A 24,223-nucleotide genomic window follows, 5' to 3' on the forward strand; every position below is an offset into this window, starting at 1 on the left:
TATTTTTCTTTTTTCCCCCCTGAGATTGGAACAGAATCAATTTGGAGGTATATCAAAGCAGTGAGGCAGATGAAAAAGAAATTCTACCTTTGAATTGGAAATCCGTCATGAACAATGTCCACGTTTGGATTGCTTTGAGCCTGGGGATTACATCTTTGACCACAATGCAAATTCCACATTATCACGGGGGGAAGGATACTTGGGTGATCATGTCAGAAGATATATATCGCCCCCCACGATGTCTTGTTGATACAGCATGGGACAGGTTCAATAGAAGTTCAGTCACAGATGAGACTTTGATTTGGGAGTTAAGGTTGGAGGGAAATAAATAAATAAATAAAGTGAGTGAAAGTAAAGTTTTCAATCCATGAATACTGAATGACATGCATCTTGGGATGGGGGATATTTTTACTCTCTCAGCTCAGCCAGTTGTTTGCTGCTGCAAGAATATCTGTCTCAATTCCAGCTCAGCAAACACACACAAAGAATGTTCAGCGGCAGAAAATATGTGTTACCATTATTGAGAAATGAGTCAGTTGTCAGAGTAGAACAGAGATATTGTTAAGATTTCATAAAACAACTTTTGCCTCAAAGTTTCCATTGAAAGTGATTCCTCACAGATTCACAGCCTCTATGTTCTGTTACCAGACATTGTTACTTATCCCATTCTGTCTCATTGCCCGTGTTGATAAAGCCTTCACAAAAATGTGTTAATGTTGAATCACCTCCAGCAAGAGACTTTCATCTGAGCAGACACACCAGTTTATGAGCTATTGTGAATCTCAGCATCCTTGTCGGTAAGGCAAAGTCCGGCGATATATGAAAACAGGCAAACAGACAAACAACTAAATCAATGGCCAGATGAGTACCTTTGCCTCCTACGTTTCCTATTTGTATTCTGCAGTGTTTTTATTTGGAAAACTAGTAATTTAAACTCACTGTCCACATAGATAAAAGACTGATGTGGCCAAAATAGGAATGCCTTCGAGGTTTTGAATTTGAATATACTGCTCTGTGGTGGCTGATAGCTGGGGTTGAAGATGAACAGACTCTGCCACAGTGGGCTGAAAGAAATTGGCTCTGTATTTCAAGGTAGCTCATGCCTACTTATGCCATTTTTTTCTGTTGACACTGTCATGTTCTCCTTTGTGGCTTTGAAAAATAACAGGCTTTATTGTGCTCGGGGACCAATGGATCACAGAGCATTTGCGGGTCTCTTTATCATATTCAGGCCTTTGTGAATGTAAATCAGCGTGGCTCTGCTGTAGGTAGGCTATTATTTCCAATTTGAATGGCACATCAGAGTCTGTAAACAATTGCACCTACCTGGCACCGACTACAAACGGGCTCCCATAAGGCTCGGCTGTCTTCCTCTGAACCTGTGTAAAAATAGTGAGGTCAAACTCCTCTATATAATCCTAAAGACTCTCATCACCAGGGGGGCATACTTGCCTCTTTAACGTGAGATATCTGGTGTCACATGCTCACCAATTAGGCATTCTTGTCAACCCTGGATTTTTGGGCTCTTCCTCTTAGAGACTTGGAGGGGCATCAGTTCGTGTTGAAAAGTGGTGTGAACATAAGGGCTCAGATTTTATACAGTCCTTAAAATATGTGATTTTAGGCAATGTAATGGTGGGGATTGGTACGATGTCAGAGTAGATTATGGAGATTTGGGAAAAAACACCTAAAAAAAAGATAATTTTGAGCATCAAACACTGTACTTCTTACTTATTGGTAAGTTTTTATGCACCTAATTATGGTGGAAATGTCGTTATGTTAAGGAAAACACAAAATTCAGGCAGCAGGTGACAATTCAAATGATAAAAATATTATGGAACATAATGCAATAAGCCTCCAGGCACTCTGTATTGCTTCAATTGCTTTAATGTCCCCAGTGTCCCCAGTGTAAATGACACCTATGGAGACTTGTGGTATGGAGAATGACACCAACATGCACAGCATGACCACAAATAATAAACATCTGCAACAACAACTGGATTAACGCAAGGATTTTATTTATCCTTTAGGGGTAAGGTTTTATGACTGTAACAGAGGCAAACAATGCTTTTGTTTTACTTTTCTCATTCAGCCTGACATATTGTTCTTTTAAGCCCATGTCTTATATGTAGGTGGCATTTTGTTTCCCTCACTCTATCAAAAGTGAGTGATTTATCCATTCTGCTGCTGTCACTTTCATATTATTGGTAGCAGTTGCTAGGAGCAGCTAACTTTATTCACAATTAAAGAAATTTGCCTATTTTAAGAGTTGTTACCTCATATAATGTGGCCATCAGGGCTCAAATTCAGTTTATTCAGGATACCAATCATCTGGGATACAAGTACACCATGAAATATGTAGTACTGTGGTACCATTTTCATATACTTCTGTTTTTGTTCTTTATAGTTTTCTAATGGTACATGTTTTTCTTTTTTTCTTTATAGAGAAAATCAGACATATGTGATCAAAATGAGTCTAGTCTTTGTATTACTTTCATTCTCAGTGTATCCCCGGGTCTCTCTGTGTCAAGGACCCAGTATTATAGGTGTATGATGTTCTTTTGATTGTCCCTGGACTGCAGTAATGTAAATGCCAGCAAGAGTTGATGTTAAAAAAGCTAGGTACCAAGGGACTGTACACCATCTGCACTTGTTTATGTGTCATTTCCCTGAAGTGACGCGCAGCATGCTGTTTATTAAGTACAGTATTTTTTTTTTTATAAATGCTTTGGAGTAAGGCATACAGTGATAGAATAGAAACAAATTATCTATTTTTTTCCAAAGAAAAATGTGCTTTATTTTATGACACTTTCACAGGTCACCTGTTTGGCTCAGTTAAAACAGGGGTGTCCAAACTTTTTAGAATGGGGGCCAGATTAGATAATGTGAAATACCTCGGGATCAGCCGCTTCTCACATCAGATGACTCATTAAAAAAACAAACAAATAAACGTGTTTCATGTGAAAAAATATGTAACATTCCATCACTATTGAAGGTGGCAGCCCTCGCTGTCAACTATGCTATTTCGCCATGGCCATGTCTACTACCTTGGAGGAAATATTTAGTGTTAAATAACCATTAGCTTCATTAGCTTCTTTGCATCTTCTCTACATATCTTTATCAAAAACATATGTTTTGCCTATTCGGTGCACGTCTTCAAACTGCATGCTTGTCCTGCCATTGTGAGGTGAATGAAAATACATGGAAAGTGATCGAAGTAATATGGTGTTAATCAAAAAAAATTAAAAGACAAGCCAAGGGCCGTTTAAAATTGGTGTGAGGGCCACAATTGATCCCCCAGGCTGGACTTTGGACGTAACTGGGTTAAACTTAACCCTGTGACATTAGCCTGTTAAGTGCAGTTTGTTTGGGCTGGTGTGACGGCTGACAGAACACATGCATGTTTTAACTGTGTGTTAACGTGGCTAAATTGCACTGTTTTATAGTGTAATGATATTATTTGAAAAAAACTTGCTAACTTGTTTTAAAAGTTGCATTGACCCATGCATACCTAAATTTGATGTGTAATTCTTCTTTTTTTTTTGCTGGCTCATTTAAAATCTGGCTTTAGATAAATCCAAGCTGCTCTCTGAACAAAGCAGAAATGTAGCATTGATAACATCTTTCTTCCATCCATGTGGCTCTGTAGGTCCTGTACTTCCATACGTCTCTGCGGCTGCCCAGCACGGTGCTGGTTCTGGAGCTGGTGTCATTGTCACCCAGGCCAGACGGCTCCCAGCAGGCCCTGGGACGAGGCTTCACTGTCCTGGAGCTTTTCACCAACAGGCCAGAGGCTCAGGCTGCTGATGGGAACAGAAGGTGATTAGCCAATTCTTAATTACACCAGCCAGGTATTAATTCAGTTTCTCCTGAGGAGATAGTTGAAGGACAGGAAAGGTTTTGATGAGGGCGTTGCTGCCTAGGTATCATCCAGGGACTAATTGTTACATATTATACCTGTTTAGCCCTTGCAATAAAATGTGGCACAGCTGCAGAAATCTTACCTCTACTTTGTGTTTTGCGTTTGCTCTGTTGTCAGCAGTCAGGATCTAGAGGGGATACCCGGAGAGGTAGTTTGGTTGAAAAACAGCGATTATTGACACTTGAATTAAATGTAACTAGCTCAACATTAGACACATGTTTTTTGTTAAATGGGCAACTAAAGCAGCTCCTTTCGTGTATTCATTCATTTATGTTGGTTTCAATTTATATCTTAGGCTGAATCTTCACCATGGATCACCAAGAAGCCTCCTCCATCCCCTCCTGAAGGACACTGTTGACTGTAAGGGCATTTTTTATATACTATGCTTTGTAAATATTTACTAGCCACAACAGCAGGGCTGGTATTGTTTTCACCTTGTGAGTGTGTGTGTGTGTGTGTGTGTGTGTGTGTGTGTGTGTGTGTGTGTGTGTGTGTGTGTGTGTGTGTGTGTGTGTGTGTGTGTGTGTGTGTGTCATCATAGCACAATATGTTTCTGGAGACACCTATTGAAGCAGAACTGACCACAGAAGACTTGACCTAATAGTTATACATCTGTCAGTCTGTTGACATATTTTGTCACCGCGATAGCGTCACAACTGTGCAAAATTAAGTTGTGAAATTTTACAGGTGTGTAGGTGAGATCACAGTGGGGGCTCAGATACTGAAGTAGGGGGGGAGTCATTGGGATGTAGTTATTATGGTTAATGGATTGTTTTTGAATAGAGCCTTTTTTAAAACAAGGTTTATGTCACCCACTCATAAACCCTGCCAAACCCCTGGGTTGGCATGCTGTTGTAATAATGCAAACGATTAACCCTTTGAAACCTGGAGTGACATCACTTTCCTTGTGCTGCTTTTGGATGCCTTAGACAAATATTTAAACATTTGAACCTTGAGCAAACAGGTGTGATTTTTTCCAAAACATGGAATAAAAGTTAATGAGCAACTTGGAATTTAGAATTGTTCCACAAATTACAAGGATTAGTAGATTTAAAATATGATTTTTAAAAAACTAAGGAAAAGATTGTCATAAAAAATATCAAAATTGCATATATAGAATTACAGAATTATCATCAATTACTAATACCCTTCTTCCAGTGTTTTGAAATATATATATATATATATATATATATATATATATATATATATATTTATGTATATATATACATACATACATATATATATATATATATATATATATATATATATATATATATATATATATATATATATATATATATATATATATATATATATATATATATATATATGTATGTATGTATATATGTATATATATAATTATATATATAATTTTAGAGCATTTTTACCTTACTGGACAAGCAGCTTAACATTTGCCTCCTCTTTACCCATTAGTGCACACATTCATACACCAGCGGCTGCCATTCTGGCTGGTCCATCTTGAGCAGTTTAGGGTTTAATGTCTTGCTCAGGGACGTGTGGAGCCAGGGACTGGACTGCCAACCCACTCTACCCCTCAAGCCACAGCCGATGGCATAGGCCTTTTCACTTTAGGTATATGTCCCTGGAGTATTGTAGCAGAAAGTTGACAGGGCCACAGTGCATGTGCATGAGCAGTATTTATTTCTAGGCCATTTCTACTTTTTGTCATTTTTTAAAAGGCTGAGCTGTTTCAAAATGTTGTTGAATCATAATTCACTAACACATAATCTAGCACATATAATCTGAAGGGATTATGTCAATTGTGACCTTTGGGAATGTTATCTTGACAGAGAATTAATCTGTAATAATAAAATTAATTAGATTGAATAGCAAAACATTCAACTAACATCAAAACATCTAACTGCAGCTCAACTGGCACTACCATCCTTAAACCTCGCGGACATGGAAAATACTCCCAGTATAAACCCTAAAGGAAAAAAAAATAAGATGTGAAAACGCAACAATACAGCAGTGCAGTAGGTGCTGTGAGAAAACAACAACATGGGCATTGTAATGGGCAATGACATTTGAAGAAGAAAACATAAGTGTGAATTGACAGAAAGACTGGCTCTCTGTTGAGTATCTGAATTCTCTGCCAGGTACCATCACAGACAGACGTGTCAACTGCCATGTAAGGTCAGTATAACAAAGAAAAAAGACAGATTTGAAGCAGATAACACCTTGCCCCTTGCATTTAGCTTGAAATAAAAGATTTCCCCGGGAAGCCACGGTCAATATATTATTGACCATCTGTTGTTCTTCTCAGGCCAAGCTCGGCTGTTTCAGTTGTTCATGTTTTAGCTACATACATTTTTAAGAAACCACGTGCAAGTTGTTTCTCAAGCTCTCTGGATGATTTTAAATATCATAACACTCTGCATGATACCTAACAATCACATATACAATGAATAGGTAATGAAGAAAGTTATTACAGATGATTCGATGAATGAATTTAACTGTTTCTCCCTGCTGGAGGCTGACAGTTTGATTATTCCTTTGGCTTTGGGTGTGAGTTTTGTTGGGAGAATTCATAACTATTGATTTGGTTATCTTTGAATATTATACTTTTATCAGTTCAGCGTTTGAGAGCAAATCTTTTTGAATTATTAAGTTTGCTACTGAAGCTCGGGGTTGGTCTGGATTTGTCCTCGCTTGGCCTGAAAACCAAGGCTATGAATTACAAAACACTGTAGTGCCTCGCAGTATGAATAACAGTGCGCCCAGTGAGAGTCAGAGTTCCTGTCTTGGCTATCATGTCACATGAATATTAGAAAACCTGCTCTCAAACGGACTCTTATGCTCGCTGAATTATTAACCACATGCCTGTTGTTTGGTGGGACGTTGCTTTTTTGTTTAAGAGCTATATTGCAGCCACTCTCGCTGTTGTTCTTTTATAGTCAGGACATTTTTCTCATTTCTTTTTATCGCTTTTAGTCTGTGACAGGAACACACAGTCCTTGCATCTACTGCGTGCTGTGAAGCATTTTGAGTGTGAATTTGTAGAACCTAAACAATATCTGAAAGTGTTCTGTGCTGAGCTTAAATTTTTCTTATGGTGGTCATTCATGTCTGGTTGTGTAAAAGAATTATAATGAGAAAACATGCCCTGGAGGCCGACATTGTTTTCATCCTTCATTCATTACAAATTCCACTTTATTCAGTTTCTCCGACTTTGTTTTGGAAAAATACCACTGCTCCGGATAAGAATAATATCTTCATTACCTCTTGATGTTTTGCAAATGAAGTTGGGGTGAAAAGTTGAATTGAATAAAAGCGAATGAATTAAAACTATAAATGGCTCAATTTCCACTTGTCTACCATAGCAAGCATCACCTCACCATCATCACTGCAATGGAGTGTGCTTCCTAATACACCTAAAACAAGCTGAAGCTCAAGGCAAAGATGTAGTTCAAAAATGGTCTGTGTCGCTGTGCTCTCCAGACTGTGTGACTGGGCCTCACATGTCAGCAGCGGTGCTCTGAGCTCCGTTGGTTTCAGTTCATTTAGGTTTACAAATAAATACAGACAGAAACAAACAACCAACTCATCAGGGATGAGAGTTATAATGTCCATCACTGATTCAACAAATCGTTTTTCTTTGTATTCATCTGCAGGAGGGCTTGACCATAAATCAATATTATATCAATATTGTAATATGACACAAACTGGATTTTGGATATCATAATGTTGTAAGTGTTGTCTTTTCCCAGTTTTAAAGGCTACGTAACAGTGAAGTGATGTAACTTTCTGAACTTAACTGACTGTTCTAGCTTTTTTATAATTTCTCTTTATACACATCGCTGTGATATTTATCAAATTCCTCATTCTGTGAATATTTTGTGAAAACACCAAAAGGAAACCCTACAATATCATCGCAACATGGATATTTAGGTAATTGGTCAAAGTGTGATGTGTGATATTTGATTTTTTCCCCAGCTCACCCAGCTCAGTCATACTGCGTTCATCTACTCCCTTGAAAATTGTCAGTAAGGCCTTACTGAATGTCATTTCTTTTTTATATTTGATGCTTCAAACAGTTTTATATGAAGCTTTAATAGATCAACTTTATTTGATAAACAAATGTAATATATGGTACTGTTAGACTGCTGTTAGACCACCACATTATTTGCAGGTATGTGCCTCCCTTTATGTGCAGCAAACAGTTTTTTGGCCCTAGTGAAATTGCTAAATCCCAACAAATGTAGATTAAAGCAGGAATTTTCATTTAAAAGATATATTTGAGTTTTTAAAATGATGACTCCTGTCCATTCTCACTTGACTTTTGAACTTGAACGATCTGGAATCATTGCGAATTTTTGGATCACAGGAGTTGGAAACAATTCGACGATGCCAGCCATGGAATTTAATTCTACAAATAGTAAAAAAAAAAATAGTACAGTACTAATAACATTAGTGTAGCCAAATCCCCAACTGCAACTATGCAGAAATAAAGAGAACAAATAGACATGCAATGCAAAAAAAAAATTGAATGTCAACATTATAAATGAAGCTTTGAACTATTCAGTACAGCCCTAGTCGGCAAACAGTCACAAATAGTAAGTGGCACTCTGCAGCAAGACCTAAGATATCTTGGTGCGAAACACAATGGACTGCCTTGGTGTGGGAGTGTTGTTACAGGTACTGGAAAGGGCAAAAGATGCAAACCAGAGTGGCTTTTTTTCGGTGGGCTGCCCATTGTGTTGGGACCCCCGCTTTGCCCACACAGTGGTCTTATTGAATGAGAAGGCTGTGTTTTTTTTATGCAGTGCAAATGACGATGTAAACATGTTCTAAACGTCCCATTGTTTGTTTGCGATAGCTTCATACAGACAGCCTGAAGCCAGGCAGAGTAAGGACAGAGTAAGGCTCTGTTTTGTGATTTGGTTGATACACCAGAGATCTGTAATTTTCCTCTTGTTAAATATACATACCAGGCGATAACAACCACTGAAGCATGTTGTTGATTTTGTTACACTGTGAAGAATTTGTTGAAAGAAGCCAATATTGACTGCCTGGATGTTGACTCACATGAGCCAGTGTTTGTCCCCGTGTTTTTAATTGAATCTTTAGCACGGTGTAAACTGTGTGCATATTGTATGAACCTCCCTGGTATGGAAGTACAAGAACTGAAGAGCAAACAAACCTCGGTACTGCACAATGGAGCTTATTTTCCGTTTCGAGGCCAGTAATTGTACTCTGTCCTCTGGAGTACACAGATAGGTCAGCTTTCAGTCCGCCATTCACGGTGCAAAAGGTCTTTGTCTCACAATATACTTAGAGTGGTTTGCTGCATCAGAATATAGAGAAAAAGACACATTTGATACATTCTTGCATGGAAATATATTTACTGGGTTCTTCTCACAAAAGGAATGAAGAGAGATGAATGTACTTTGTGGCCTTGTGGCAACTCAGTTTCATAGAAACAATAAATGTTACACGGCATATTTGGGTCACAAAGTTTCGTAAAAACTTTGTTGTTCAGTTGCAGTTATCAGGATTTATTCTACAGTGACCATAAATGTCTGTACAAAATCTCATGGTAATCCTTCCTGTATTAGTGGAGACATTTCACTCTGGACCAAAGTTGTAGACCGACTGAGCATCCGTAATTGCCCTCCCCGAGGGCCCAGCTGCTAGAAAGGCCAAAAAAATTACACTGTTAGTGCTGCTAATGTCTGATTGTTTTGCCTTTTCGTAATCCTGTGTTTTTGTTCTTGTGAATCTGTGTAGTATTGTTCAGTGTCACTGCGGAAACCATGATGTTCTGGGGCAGAACTGTCACTGGAAAGGCCTTTTTGCACATTTGAAATGTGTGTATTTTGAGCCGTTCAGACCCTCATTGAACCAATCACAATCATTTACCTGATGTGGGTTGATACAATGACTGGCCACTTGCAGAGCCTTCGTGCTTTATGCAAAATACATGACAACACCACTTTCGACTCTTTTGATTTGCACACTGTTGAGTATAAACATAGCTTAGTAAAGAGGAGGTTTGCTGCTGAACCGTAGAACTTTCTGTTTTGATTCGGATGACAGAAACGGCAACAATGTTTTACTGACATATAGATGCTGCATCATCACAGCTCACCTCTGCATATTGTAGTCTGTTTACATTTGTCTGTCACGCAGCGCTTCGTCACATTTCGTCGCTCTGATTGGTTGCAAGTCTGTCCAGTTGCGTCCAGAAGCACTTGGGCATCGTATGGTGTGTGTGTGTGTGTGTGTTGACAGTAAGAAATTCACAGAATATGCCAGCCTTATCCTTTGAAACAGGTATGTTAAAAAAAACAGCCACGTCAAGGGGAAGACAATGACTCACATTCACATGTAAATGCACAACATGTACATATAGAAATGTAATTTTAATATATGCATTTACTGAGATCCTCCACAACTGTGTCATAACAGAGTCAGTCCACAGTTTCTCAGTGACACTGCCAGCTTTTACAACAGGCCTTCTGGAGATATGTTACTCACTGCAGAGAATTGCCACTGCCAGAGCATGTACACGCTGTATATGTGTGTGGTGTGTGTGTGTGTGTGTTGGGTGGGTGTAATTGCCAGAGTGTGAACAGGGTATATACTGTAGGTGGCTGCCAAACACTACATGTTTCTATGTTCTCCTGCCTAATCAGGCTCTCTGCCACTGGCTCAGTACCACACACATAAACACCCCCCCCCCGCCCCCGCCCCTCTGGGGCAGGGTAATGAATGGATAGGACTAGATAGCTAAACATGAATGCATGAAGAAGAGAAAGGGGGAAAGCAGCAATAGTTTAAAACTGATTTCTTAAAATGTATGGATGCCAATTATGGGATGTGTAATTTTTTCATAACTGCAATAATAATGATTGTGCTGCTTTTGAGGACCAGACTATATAATTAGATGGTTAGATTACATATGAGGAATAAATGCAACCACTGGGCTGATTAAAAGATACAAAGTGGTGCAGCTAAAGCAGGAAAACACAGGCTTTTCATGTCTCTGAAAAGGGGGTATTTCTGATAAATACACTTTTCACTTTACAACAGAAAACAGAAGTAAGTTTGCTCCTTGGGTTAAACACAGTTTTAACCTATGTAATACATATTGGACCGAGAGGTATAAGATCAGAGGAGAAAACCCAAATGCTGAAATAGAAATTGGAGACAAGTCAGTCTGAATTCAGACAGAAAAAGGAGCAGTGAAACTGGGGATGAAAGAAATAGAGTGGTAGTGGCAGAGAAGTCAAAGCGTCTCTATTTTCCAGAACTGGAGTCAGGGTCAAGAGGCAGGAAATGGGAAAAGGAGAGAAGATAGAGGAAAGGAAGTTGCCTTGGGGCTTTTGAAAGTCTTAGAGGATGGGAGGCAAAAAAAAGAGGGGAGGAAACAAGCACGGAGGGAGGCAGTAAGCTCATTGGCTTGATCTAAGCTTCTCCTCTCGACCAACTGGGAGGAAAGGGAAGGAGTAGAGAGAAGAAAAAAATGGAATGAGAAGGATGGAGGGCTGCTCTGGGGCTCTCTTAGTGTGATGAGAGGACAAACAGATGGTACATTGTGTTCACATTAGCATATCTTAATTTGAAGCACGATGCGTCAATTTATTGTGTGTACGTCTGTGTGTGGGGGACAGAAAGGTAGTGCCATGACAAATTTTCTCCCTGATATACTGAAAAGCCTCGCTGTGGCAGAGATAAAGAGGTTTGCTGGTGTTTTCAAAAGGGTTTTCCCTGCACATCTGACTCCAAGGCATCCCACATAAGTGTTTGTTTTTGGCCACCCACGCCAAGGTTTATTGCTGTTCGGGTGAACTTCAAACTTCCAACAAACATAATGAAGTTAAACAACACTTTACCCCTGTAGTGGCCCCTCCGCCTGGAACATGTTCCGCTTTAGGCTCATATTGAGCCTGAGCAAAATCTGCTTTACAGCATTTATACTATTCCTTCAAGTATATGATGCACCACTGTTACTGATTTGTTCTTTTCTCAACCTTTTTTGGTAAATTCTTTCCCCAAAAAACTCCCTGCCAAGATTTACACCGGTTTGACACAGTTTCTATAATAACAACCAAGATCTGTGATCTATTATGTGTATATTGAGCAGCAAAAAGAAGGAAAGTTTAACTTTGTCAAAGGTTCATTCAGCTTTCTGATAACTTGGGCCTTAGTTTTGCACTTATGGGCAACATTTGAGCATTTCTTGCCTTGACTAGATAGTTAACAGACAGGAAATGGACAGAGAGGGGGGGTTTGTCATGCAAGAACATTGGACGTTGCTTATTAGTGTATTTATAAGCACCTTTCAAGAGCAGGCATCACAGTGTGCTTCACAACAAAAAAATCAAAATAGCAAGTAAATGACATAACAAAAGATGTAAAGAGGCAGCTATCAAGTTGAAAACATAAAAAGAGATTAAAAAAAAACCTAAACAAAAGCAAGTCTAAACAAATAGGTCTTGATCTGCTTTTGAAAAGTGTCCACAGAGTCCACAGATCTTGAGTTCACGGGAAAGAGTTCCAAAGTTTAGCAGCTAAAACCTCAAAAGCACAGCCTCCTTTTGTCTTGAGCCTGGAGCGAGCAACAACCAACAAACGCTGATCAGAGGACCTCGGAGACCTGCTGCTGACGTGGGGCTGCAGTAGCTCTTTAATGTAGGCAGGCGCCTGACCACGCAAGGCTCTAAACGTGATCACAAGAATCTTGAATCTTTCTTTGTATCTATATTTGATGGGAAGCCAGTATGTGGTTGGTTATTTGTCATGTGCTGTAACCATTCAGCTGCCAAGATGCTCAAACATTTCTATTCTTATATGTTCTCACCAAGTTTAGAATGGCTAATATTAGCTTATTGCAGATACATATTGGTATCAACATATATCAGCTGATCAGTACAAAGAAATGGCATGGTACAAGACATCAAAAATATGTGTTGTAGATAATTAAGTAACAGAGATTATATGGTTTGTCCACCAGAGAACAATGACAACTGTTAAATGTTCCACCCAGTGGATATGTTGATAACATTTCTTCAATAATAAAATGCAAGGAATCCTTACCATGGATGTTTTAGTTACATGTTCTTGTGTATGAGGTATTGGCCAGTATATCACTGTCACATTTATTTTATTCTCAAATATTTGTCAGTATCAGTAAAAATCTGTCTCAAAAATGCACATCAGCATTTCCCAAAAGTTCAAACTGTTCTCTCACATGAACTCTGGAGTTTTCCCAGTCACACAGTCTCAAAATACTCTGTATGCTTTAGGCGAGGGGTGTTCCCTTGGCTAGAGTGTGTAGGATGCAGAACATGATGTGGACTACACCATGTTTTCATAGCTGGTTTGTAATTTGGTCAAACAACAGAGTATCTTGCCATTCTTTGAATTTGTTCGACATTGTGTGTTGCTGTCTTTTTGTAAGTTACCCTCCCTCTTCACCCTCCTGTGTTCGTTTTCTTCCAGTTTTGCATGAATTGTTTGATAGAAGCGTCATCCACAGTAGCCCAATTGGGGCACTGACTTATGCATGGTTGGCATTAAGTGCGAGTGCTGCTGCAGGCACATATGTCAGCATAGCTTTAATTTACCATTTTTTTGTCTTCACTATTACCTACTTTAATTACGAGCATTGCAGTGTCTTTACAGTCATGTTTATAGTTTAATCAAAAAGACAAGTGACACCACACAAATGTAAAAGAAAGCGTCCATTCTTTGATTAAGAAATTGTTCTTTAAAAGTAAATAGTACTATTGCAATAATAAAGTGCCTGAAAAATGAAATTGCCGAAAATTAAAAAAAAATAAGCCGCTTTGAACAAAGTTGAACAAACAGTCAACAAACAGTTGAATCAGCTTATTTGGTATGAAAAATGAATCAGACTAGACACTATTCTGACACATTACTACCTCTCAGTTTTAATATTGAATGCACTTATAAACAAAAATTCAGTTTACTAATTTAACAGTTTAAATTGACAGATTTAATGGGGTGGCACCTGGGATGGGCAATCTGATTTTAAATAGGCCAACATGCTGTGAATTCTCCAGACTATTACCTGCTCTATTCACACATGGGCTCATTTCACCATGAGCTGGCACAACAAGGTCTGTTTAAATTCGGTCTTACTGATTCAGCCTTTTCCGTTTTCACATACAGCTCCTCCAGGTAATGTCTAGATAAGTTCAGGTTTGCTGTGCATTGTCTTAAAGAGGCTCAAGTTGGCATTTACAAATTGCTTGATATGTCTGACCAACAGTCCAAAACCCAACAATTTAGAATGGTGTAAAAAAGTCTGAGGTTTACATCCCTAATAATAGCTTCCCTGTTTGACAAGTAATCTCAGGGAACATGACATGCAGAAGCACTAAAGTACTGATTGCTTAATACAGTACCAGACGTAGAAACAAATGCAAGTCTCTGCTTCAAGTTGGCAGTCAAACCTTTCAAAAATAACCCCACTGGTTTTCATCTTTATTACTTTCTTCTTTCCCACTCAACCATCTCCCAAAACCACTGCTTCTGTTTGTCTGATGCTGAGCCATTTTTTAGGTCCCCCCCCTCCACTTCCTTGGTTTCACATCTCTTGCCAAGTTGCTGCTGAACTGACTCTGAGGTACCATGCCACTGCTGTAAGGAAAATTTGGGGTATTTTTCTAATCTATGCACAGCATCTGACTGAAACCCAAGCTTGATGCATAATGAATAACAAGAAATAAATGATGAAAAAGTTTGCCGACACCTGGGCACCATCTGTGTCAAGAAAGTTCTACACTTGATTCCCCCCCCTCCTCTCTTTTTCCCCTTTCATACCCATCCTACTTTTTTTCCTGTTTCATGGTGAGAAACACCTTTTCTACGAAAGCTGCTGTCGCCACTGAAAGCGTTTGTAGAACAGAGTCGAAGCTGTGCTGCATTCTCAGAGATTTCCCAAAACCATTTTCCTTTTTGGGCTTTAGACATAAGCACCTTTTTTGTCGTAAGTTAACTGTTCAAGAGAGTTAAAGGGTTTGGATGAGATGAGTCATGGACAGGGATGGGAGGAGAACGCAGCCATATACTCTATCTTCTTTCTCTCACAATCCCCTTTCATTGACTTTAAAGATAGAGGTGTTTAAAAGTGGAAGAAATTGACATTTACATTCTTCTTGTGAAATGATCAGCTCTCCATTTTTTGTGTGTTTTACATGGTTGAAAAATAACTCCTTTATTAACAGAAATGTCGCTCACCCTCAGGTCCATGCCATTTACCATTTATTTCAGGAAGTTCTAACAAAAAAATGTTATTTCTTTCCAGTCCTGCTGTTCTGCTGTTCAAATCATGATCCATTTGTTATTTTGTTGCATTTATTTTCTTGGTAAAAATGTTACAAATGTTTTACTTCTGTGGTTCTAAAGAATAACACAGAAGCACAAAAATGTTAGTGATGGATTTACCAGTTTGTTTTGAAGTGTAGCTTCATGTCTTAAGTCATTTCAAAAGCTGAATTCATTGTGGGCAATATCTGAACAAATTGGATTCTTCCATCCAGAAGTCTGGACTTTGTTTTTATACTCGAGGTATAAACTTGTTTTCTCGTGGACTGAGTTTGTAAAGTAGTCAGAACTAAAAAGAAATGCACTGATGTTTTAAGAGCTGATAGAGTTTATTGTAAAAAAAAACAAAAAAAAAAAACAAAAAAAAACTGCTCTTGTGTGGATTACATTCAGCCATTTTCCCATACCTTGGGATGTTGGGTGTTTTTTTCTGAGAACTGTGATGCTGTGGCTGCATATTTTGATGTCTTCTAAGAAGTAGTTTGGCTCTCTGCCGTATATTAAAGGTCAGATATACTTCAGAATGGACATGAACAATAATAGGCACATAATTAATTTAAAACTACATTAGTTGGACATGAATGTCTTTACACATGTTTGTCTGTGTGAGAAGTCTGTGTGGTGTATATTTTGGGCTACACTTGCACATAAATAAATTTGGATCACATGACACAGGTATAATTTGGGTTTCATTGACAGTATTTTGTAACAGTCAAGGGTCTTTTGTCATTGTTATTGATCTTTGTGGCACAAAAAAACCTTAGCTGGATAAAATTATGTAAGTGGCACTTCAAAACCTGAAAACAAATCTTTAGTATTTTTTCTTGGACAAATGGTGTTATTTGACACCAATAATCAAACGAAGTAAAAAAAGTGTATTTATATGCACTGAAAATCACAACTTCTTGATATTTGTTCTGTCCATCATCACAGCTTGAAACCTCGTATTGATTTTGCCAAGCGCTTGCAGTTTTGGAAAATTCACATTATCCCAGCACTTTTTCACAACATCCAATAGTCTCCTTGTGATGTTAAAGTGTGTATCATCTTTTCTCATTGATATGTTCCCTTAAATATTTGGGGGTTTATGTGTGGCGACTGAGGGAAAGCCTTGTGAGTCAGCAAGTCTTGCTCTTCCTTGGTCTTCAAACAGACCTGGCACCGCTTTGATGCATATTTTGTGTGATTGTCCTGCTGGGCATTTATAGTTTTCTGCACAAGTTGAAGCCAGAAGGATGGCCGGCTTCTGAAGAGGCTCTCTTTGGTTAAAATACAGATGATCCTCTGTGTGTCACAACTCTGAGATTCACACAACTTAACATTTCCATTGACATGTGTCTTGTAGTAAGCAGAAAGAGGAAGAACAGTTTTTTTGTTGTCATTTATTCTCCCTTTTGTGCAAGGGAAACAATAAATCTACACCATAAAATATAACTGAACTGTTTTAAAGTAATTAAGTATTTCATTACACTTCCTCTAAATGAGCAAAAATTCAATCATACACATTTATGAAAAAAAACTTAACATGGACTTTTACATGAAAAACATATTTTTCAAAAAATAACTGCTGCTAAAGCCTTTTTACTACATATATCGTAATGCCCCATCTAAGATTGATTTAATATTTCTCTGAAAACAACTGTATGTATTTAAATATCTCACCAAAAACTACATTTTATAAGGTTACAATAAACACATCATGTGAACATTATAATTTACTTTCACCCAATACTCAGAATTCTTTTTTTTTTTTAGAGCTGGAATGAGTTCCAAAACCCAGTTTCCAGCACTTCCAGTTCCTGCGTTTCGAAGTCAGTGGGTTTTTTGAATGTGTTTTTTCGTTAGATGCCTGGAATAAAATAAATTAAATGCCTGACATAAAACACCTCATTTAATACCATACTCATGAACTCTATAGCTTTTTTTTACAGTCTCGTTGTGGTGGCAACATTAAGTCTTGCAACAGTTTTGTAGTTTATAGCCTAACGTTAGCTTTTTACTTTTAGTGATTGCATTTAGCTTCCAAAAATCCTTTAAGTAGTGTTCATTTGTGGACATTATCTTGCTTAACAAAACATAAAAGTATCATAAACGTTTGTTTGCCACAGAGCTTATTTTCTGCTATATTCTAAAATCCAATGAAAAAAAATGAAAAAAATCCCATAGACTTATTGACGAGGGAACCAGGATGGCACTAACTTCCATGTTGGCCTCCAGAAAAACAGTTATTTGTCAGACAGGTAATGTAATGTACTTTTCTTGCATCTGCTCATTAAGGCTGTCTGTCTGTCTGTCTGTCTGTCCATTGGTCAGTCTAATAAAGACATTTATATTTATTTTCTCTGCAAACACTTATGAAATTACAAAAGCTGGCAACAATCTCAGTGTTTTTAGACAAACACTGTTTACCATGATGATTATGAACTTGAATTACTTTCTCAGTGCTCTCAGACCCCTATTTCATAATCTATAACGACTCACCTGCAGATTGCTCACTGTCACCTTGTTGAAACAGCCTATGGGAGTGAATGGAGCTTCCCGTATTGATTGTCACTGATGCTTTCGAAGGTGCAATCATTAACCCTGTCAAGAGTGAAGGATTGTTCAGGCTGTTCAAGCTTGAAGGAAGCCAACATACGCAGCGCATCAAACACCACTTTGCTCACCTTCCAAATGGTCTGTGCTTTGTGTCGATGGCAGGAATTGTGGGTCGTCACTTGTCATTGGATGACCTGCTTGAAAAATGACAATGTCTAGCTCATTGCTCATAGCTTGTGCCTCATCTACGCTGCAGTGCTCTTCTGGAGGAGCACCTCTTCCAACTTGAATGGTTGTCATTTTGGTTTAGCCCTGGAAAACGATGCTTGCAGTGTAATGGAACATTGCACCTAGGTCACCAGCACCCTAATGGAATATTGAAAAATGGTCTGAGTGTTGGGTGTCATGTTGTCTGTGACTCATTGCTTTTGGGGAAATATTAGACTATGACGCACAGAGGAGATTGATTCTTTGGGTGGGTTGGGGATGATGGTGGTTTGAAATATCATATCTAATTCATTTGTATTCACACAGTTTGCTTCTGTTTCTTGAAATGCATGTGAAATAGTAAAACTGTTCTATGTGCAACCATTTGTGATATGTCTTTTTCTGCAGACAGCAGTATCCTGAGGACTATTGATGGAGCACATTTGGACTGTGTGATAAAAAACCACCCTGCGCTGGTTTCCGTGATGCATCTTTTCCCAGAGAACGTCCTTGTATCTGGAAATGAGAACATTCCTGGCCTTGCAGCTTCTTCAACAGGTAAACTTCACATAGCCGGTGGAGATGTAAGGTCAAGGAATGAGTAATAAGCTCCCCTGAAATCACAGATGCTCTTTTAAGATGTTATTTTTAGATCTTTGACTCCCAGATATGTGGAACAACAGGAATGTCAGACCTGAAGAAAATACCACAATATTTTTGACCAAATACCAATTAAGTTTTTGAGCAATAATCATGTAGTGGACATAATGAACAAGTGGGTAAAGAAAATAATAGAACAACTCTGGTAAGTTCAGAAAATTACATCATTTTACTGTAATGCAGCCGTCAAAACCAGGAAAAGAAAACAATTATGAAATGATGATATCCAAAACCTAAGATGATATCTAGTCTTATATCACAGTTTCAATATAGTTTTAATTTATGGCCTAGCCCTAGATCAGTGTAAAAAATAAAATCACAAAAGAGGAAAATATATTAGAAGACAGTTAATAAAATCACACCATGTTTACAAATGGCCTATGAATGAGATGGTGGCTCCTTTATTCTTATCAAGGGAATTGTGAGTTTGCAAATAGTGTCGCCAATAAAAGTGAAAACCAAATCCAGATTCACTCAGTTTTGCATTTTCGCCTCACTGTATTGGCGTTTTTTTCTGCGCGGGGTAGCTTCCTCTTGGATACGTGCTGCCTCTGGTTTGGCACTTTGTTACCTTTTTATAAAGCACTGACATGCTGCACACTATGCCTAAAAATGTCCCAAACACAACAAAGAAAGAAGATAATAAGAATATACACTCCGAGACCAAGCGTCTCTGCAGATAAATACACCGCCACACACTTCCAGTGGGTCGCAAGTGATGATTGAGAGGGATTACTTTTGTACAAATCAATATTTTCTAAGTCTGCATAGTAGACATTTTAGACTTAAAGACTGTCTTAAACACATTTGATTTTCTGACTTGAGCTAGCTTTGTTGTCATCCCGTGTGTGAGTGAGAGTAATCATGATAAATATTATACATTATAAATATTATACTAAATTGGCTGGCAAAAAGCCCTAAAAATGGCAACAACTGGTGTGTTGTGCCATGAGTAGTAATAATTTTATAACCCTGTTGTGGGATTCAGAAACCCTAACTCTCCAGCTCTTTATGCAGAGTCTCTTTAATGTTTTTCCTTAATTTTCTTGCCTCGTTGGCACAAATTATAGCATTAGAAGGTAAACGCTTTTTACATCTGTCAGTGTCTGTTTTGAGGTAGTCACATCGTTTTTGTGTTCTTCAGGATTAAGGGCTTTGTCATTTGACACAACTCCAGTTGAACTACCTGTTGTTCACTGTGTTGTCCTTTATATTTATCATTTCTTTTATAAATGCTCCTTTCAGACAAAAACAAAAATAGATCTATGCCTGTAGAAACAGTCACATGTAAGCTGTCTGTGTCTGCAGCTATATGCAGCTCATTAATGAAATGTACGAGATTCAGTAATCAATTTTTGAGCTGCTTTGATTTTTACGTGACAACAACTGTACAGATACTCCTGCTGCGCTCTCAGTCCTGATTCAACTCTGAAAAACAAAAGTTAGTGAACAAAGAGGTCAACTAAACTCGAGCCAGAGTAATCAAAATATGACACGACTCAAACCAAAACCATCAGCATAGTATATCAGGTGTTACCTTACGTAAAATAATTCAGAAAATACTCACTTGTGTGTCTCCAACTGCCAAAATAACAAACAGGACACTCATCATGGTACTTAATAGTGGTCTTTTTTTGAAACTTAGTTCCATCAGAAGTTGAAATGTCTGCAGTACTTAGAAAGTAAGTTTCTAAGGGGGAATGTAATGAAGTCTGACAGTGCAGAGCTATAATCATTGGGAGTCAGTGGGAGGTATGGTAGCTGGCTAATCCTCTTCATGTTCTGGGGCTGTGAGCAGCAGAGACCTAAGCTGCCTTTTAAGACCACAGCCACCGGTTTGATATTCATGCTGCATTCAGAACAGTCCAACTCTGTGCTCCAGAGACAAGAGCTGCAATGAAACGCTTGATGGCTACATTACTCTCGAAGAGATTACAATCACACTAGCTATTTTCTCTTTGTTGTGTCTGAAAGGGGTGATTGTAGACTTCACAGGCTTCCCTGCTTCATCCATTGGCTGAGATGCTTTCTTAAATCGATTCTGATTCAATTTGTGCCGAGTATCCAGATGGAAACAGTTTTGGTGGATTGTTTGACAACAGCCCTGGTATCTCTCTGTGGTTTAAATATTCCAGTGATTGGCATTAGACAGGTTACTACAAATCAGTGAAGACTTCATTGAGATGGAGCTGCTGTCTCTTCAAAAAAGTTTAAATCAGATATATTCAAAATCAAAAACCGTGTAAGCATTTGATGCCAGCAAAGTGGTGCATTTCGTCATCCATGTGACATATGACAATAAGTCAAGCATGGCTAAAAATACAAACAACCAAATGTTAACCAAACATTTAAGGACTATGTAACATTTGAAGTGGAGCGTCTCTGGAGTCCAGGGTGAGGGAGACATATTAATAAGTAAAGCTGCCATGAAACATTCAGTGTTCCTGAAAGCCAACCCTTTGGCTCCACTGTTGACACCACTGATAAAGTAACATGGAGAAGTTCTGCTCAGTTTGTAAGATAACGCACACACATAAGTAGAATCCAGCATGGCTGTAGCACTGTATCAAACCATGTGTTTTCCACTTGACCTCTTCCTTTAAGGTTTCTAGAACTTCTGGGGTGCAATGATAAATTTTCAAGGGATTATGGAAAATTTCGGGGAAATTTGCAAATGGGTCATAAAAAGGAATATTTTGAGACATATGTTTTAACTTGTTTCCCACATTTATATCACTAGATGGTTTTCCTATACAGCAACACCAGCAGATATTTTCTGAGCTGAAAGCTGAAAATGTCAGTTAGCGCTTTTAGCATTGCTGATAATGCTTTCAAGACTATGAGCAAACCCCATTAACAATGTTAGCTCTGTCGGCACTTGCCGTTGTTTGCACTGCACTGCTAGCTGCATTTTGGCTTTGATACCTCCATGGTTGCTTTTGACAGCCGAGGTGAGAGCTGTGTACCTATATTGCAGATTTAAGCAAAGTGAAAAAAAAAATGTGTGTGTTGTCCTGTCATTTAAATTGATTCCAAACTTTTGTGGGCTCTTTCCTGGCCCGTTCTACACGCTTCCAACAGGTTTCATGGTTTTTCCATAATCCTATTGAACACACACACAAACTGCACTGAAAACATATCCTTCTTGGTGGACAAAACAAACTTCAGAAAGAAGAATCACATTTTAGCCCCAGAAGTGGTCTAAATTTGATATACTTGTGTAAATGTCATGGTGATTTGATACGTTGATGCCATCTTCATACTGTCACCAGGAGATGCTCTGCTGAGGCCTCAGCTGCTGAAGCTGCTGCCCTTCACCCTGAGCAGACTGACCATTTCCCTCAAGCCGTCCCTGGAGAAGTTCGAGAGCCAGCTGCTGCAGCTGATCAATGCTGACGGCCACAACACAGTAAGACCAGACTTTCACAACACACACAGCCTTGATAGTCCGTGCACATGGGACATTAGGGACTGTAACAGTGTCATGACATGTGTGCAACCACTTTCAATAACCTTTTGATCCGTATTCTGATACAGGGTGTCTACATTTTGGGGCATATGAACTGTGCACCTCAGAAAAGATGTTGTATTTAGAAAAGCCAACTTCAGATACACTGTGAAGGGAAATATTGAAATCATCACACTGGTTAAGCAAATATGTCTCTTAATCATCTTACGTCCTACTTTCTGTGAGTGTATATGATGTGCTTACGAGGAAAAACGAGTCACCTTAAAGGTTTTGGATATTAATGCACATACAAATCCAGATAACATTTCATCCTTCTGAGGCAACAGTTCACTCCACTCCTCAAATTAAAGATGGCCACGATGGCCTTGACATACCTCTGCCAAGATTATTCTCTCTAGCCCGATGCTTTCCTTTATCTCACTTTCCGTTTCTTTACTGTGCAAGCACAAGCCCTTTTTACAGCTGCCACTGCAATTTAAGGCACATCGCCTCCCAAACTAAATGGAGCTTATCTATTCTCTTCTCCTTTCCTTGTCTCAGGAAACCCAGATGGTTAACCATATTTGACAGGTGCAACTATGGACTAGCAATTATTTGTACAGTGGCTTTGCACAGGCCCTATCTGTTCATTTCAGCCTAAGTGAGATGTGTCTTTGATGGGGATGAGAATTGATATGACAACACTGTCACTCTGTATCGCTTTCCCGCTGCTCTTTGATACTGCTGTACTAGATCCTCAAACACAGGGGATCGAGGGAGCGTTTAGAGTTTATTAAGTGGCGCAAAAGGTAGGCACTAGTGCTTCTACCTTGTAAATTTAAACTAAGTGCACCAAGATTGAAAACTGCATAAATATTTGTTTTAGGGAGAGCTGCAGGTGGCTTTGGGCTTACGTGCTTATTTTGATGGATGAGTGAAGAATCTGCATGGAAAAGCCTATTCCATATAAGTGGTTTTAAAGTTCCCATGGTATTGTAGAGTTAACATTGTGAAAACAAATAATAGTTCTATTGAATTGCAATTATACCGCAGTAGTGGTTATTTATTTTGAGAATTGCATAGACTCTGTATAATGACTTTGTATTTTCTTTCATTCTTGCAAAATATGACTGCTATATATTAAACACATTTTGTTATACTGTAGATTTCTGGCACTCAGCATTCACAGTACCTGCTTTTTAAAGAGAATAGTATAGCAGTTTTGATCTGAGGACATTGAAATAGAATAAATAGGCTTTTACTCCAGCACATTTCAAAAACATGTATTTACTGCAGGTGTGAAAGATCAAGCCTGAAGTACAGTGCAATCAATACAAAATGACCTTATGACTTGTGAAGAGTCCCACAAAAAGCTTGATGAAAATAAGCTATAATTTGACACAATTTGTATTATTGGACAACCTTTGACAAGGTGATCAAAATACAAAATAACTGATTGTTTAAGAGCCCTGCAGGCTTTTTATGCAGTTCTTGTGGGCTACAAGCCTCCATGAATTGTTGCGGCTCCTGGTTTGTCTGATGATCATCGTTTCTAATCAGCTAGAGGTGATTATTTGGCTGCATTTATGTGCACTTATTCAAATATAATGAATTGATTAAAGGGGCTTATCTTGTAAACAAACAAAAGTTGTGTTTACATTTAGTGTTACATACCAAAAAAACATTACGTGTATCCTTGAGGTCAAACAAAATTGTCGAATGTAGTTCTTCTCTCATAAAACTTTGAATACATCATCAAAAAAGGAAAAAAAAAAAAGAAAACTTTCCATAGGACTAGAATTAAAATAGAGGAAAAAATGAAGGTACTGGTAGCTGGTTCAGGTAGTTTTCCTTTTCCTTCTGTTCCCTTTACTATATTATTGAGCGTGCAATATTGACTCCGCCTCAGGCCACCCTCAGACTCTTAAGGGACGGCGCTGTCTTTTCATGGGTTCAACCTTGCTTCCCTTCTAGAACTGCCCACAGACCCTCGGGATGGAGACAGTTCTTTAGGGACTAGCAAGCCTATTTAAATATAGTTATACTCAAATGGAGGCTTTACGGAGAATCAGCCCTGCTTAACTTTCCATGCCGCTCTGCACCAGTGCGGTGAGTCCCAAACTGCCGCC

General features: G+C 38.5%; 1 protein-coding gene across 2 annotated transcripts in view; it reads left to right on the forward strand.

The window, feature by feature from the left end:
• Positions 1-24,223, forward strand: part of nphp4 (nephronophthisis 4) — a 198,305-nt gene that overhangs the window by 20,810 nt on the left and 153,272 nt on the right. For both annotated transcript variants that reach the window (XM_042491381.2, XM_088082428.1), the window contains exons 3-6: positions 3,650-3,819; positions 4,218-4,282; positions 18,395-18,544; positions 21,919-22,055. In XM_042491381.2, coding sequence (XP_042347315.2) covers positions 3,650-3,819; positions 4,218-4,282; positions 18,395-18,544; positions 21,919-22,055 — 522 coding nt within the window. The remainder of the gene's footprint in view (positions 1-3,649; positions 3,820-4,217; positions 4,283-18,394; positions 18,545-21,918; positions 22,056-24,223) is intronic.

This window comes from Plectropomus leopardus, chromosome 9, assembly GCF_026936395.1.
Source record: "Plectropomus leopardus strain MGB_pleo_1.0 chromosome 9, ASM2693639v1, whole genome shotgun sequence".
NCBI lineage: Eukaryota > Metazoa > Chordata > Actinopteri > Perciformes > Serranidae > Plectropomus > Plectropomus leopardus.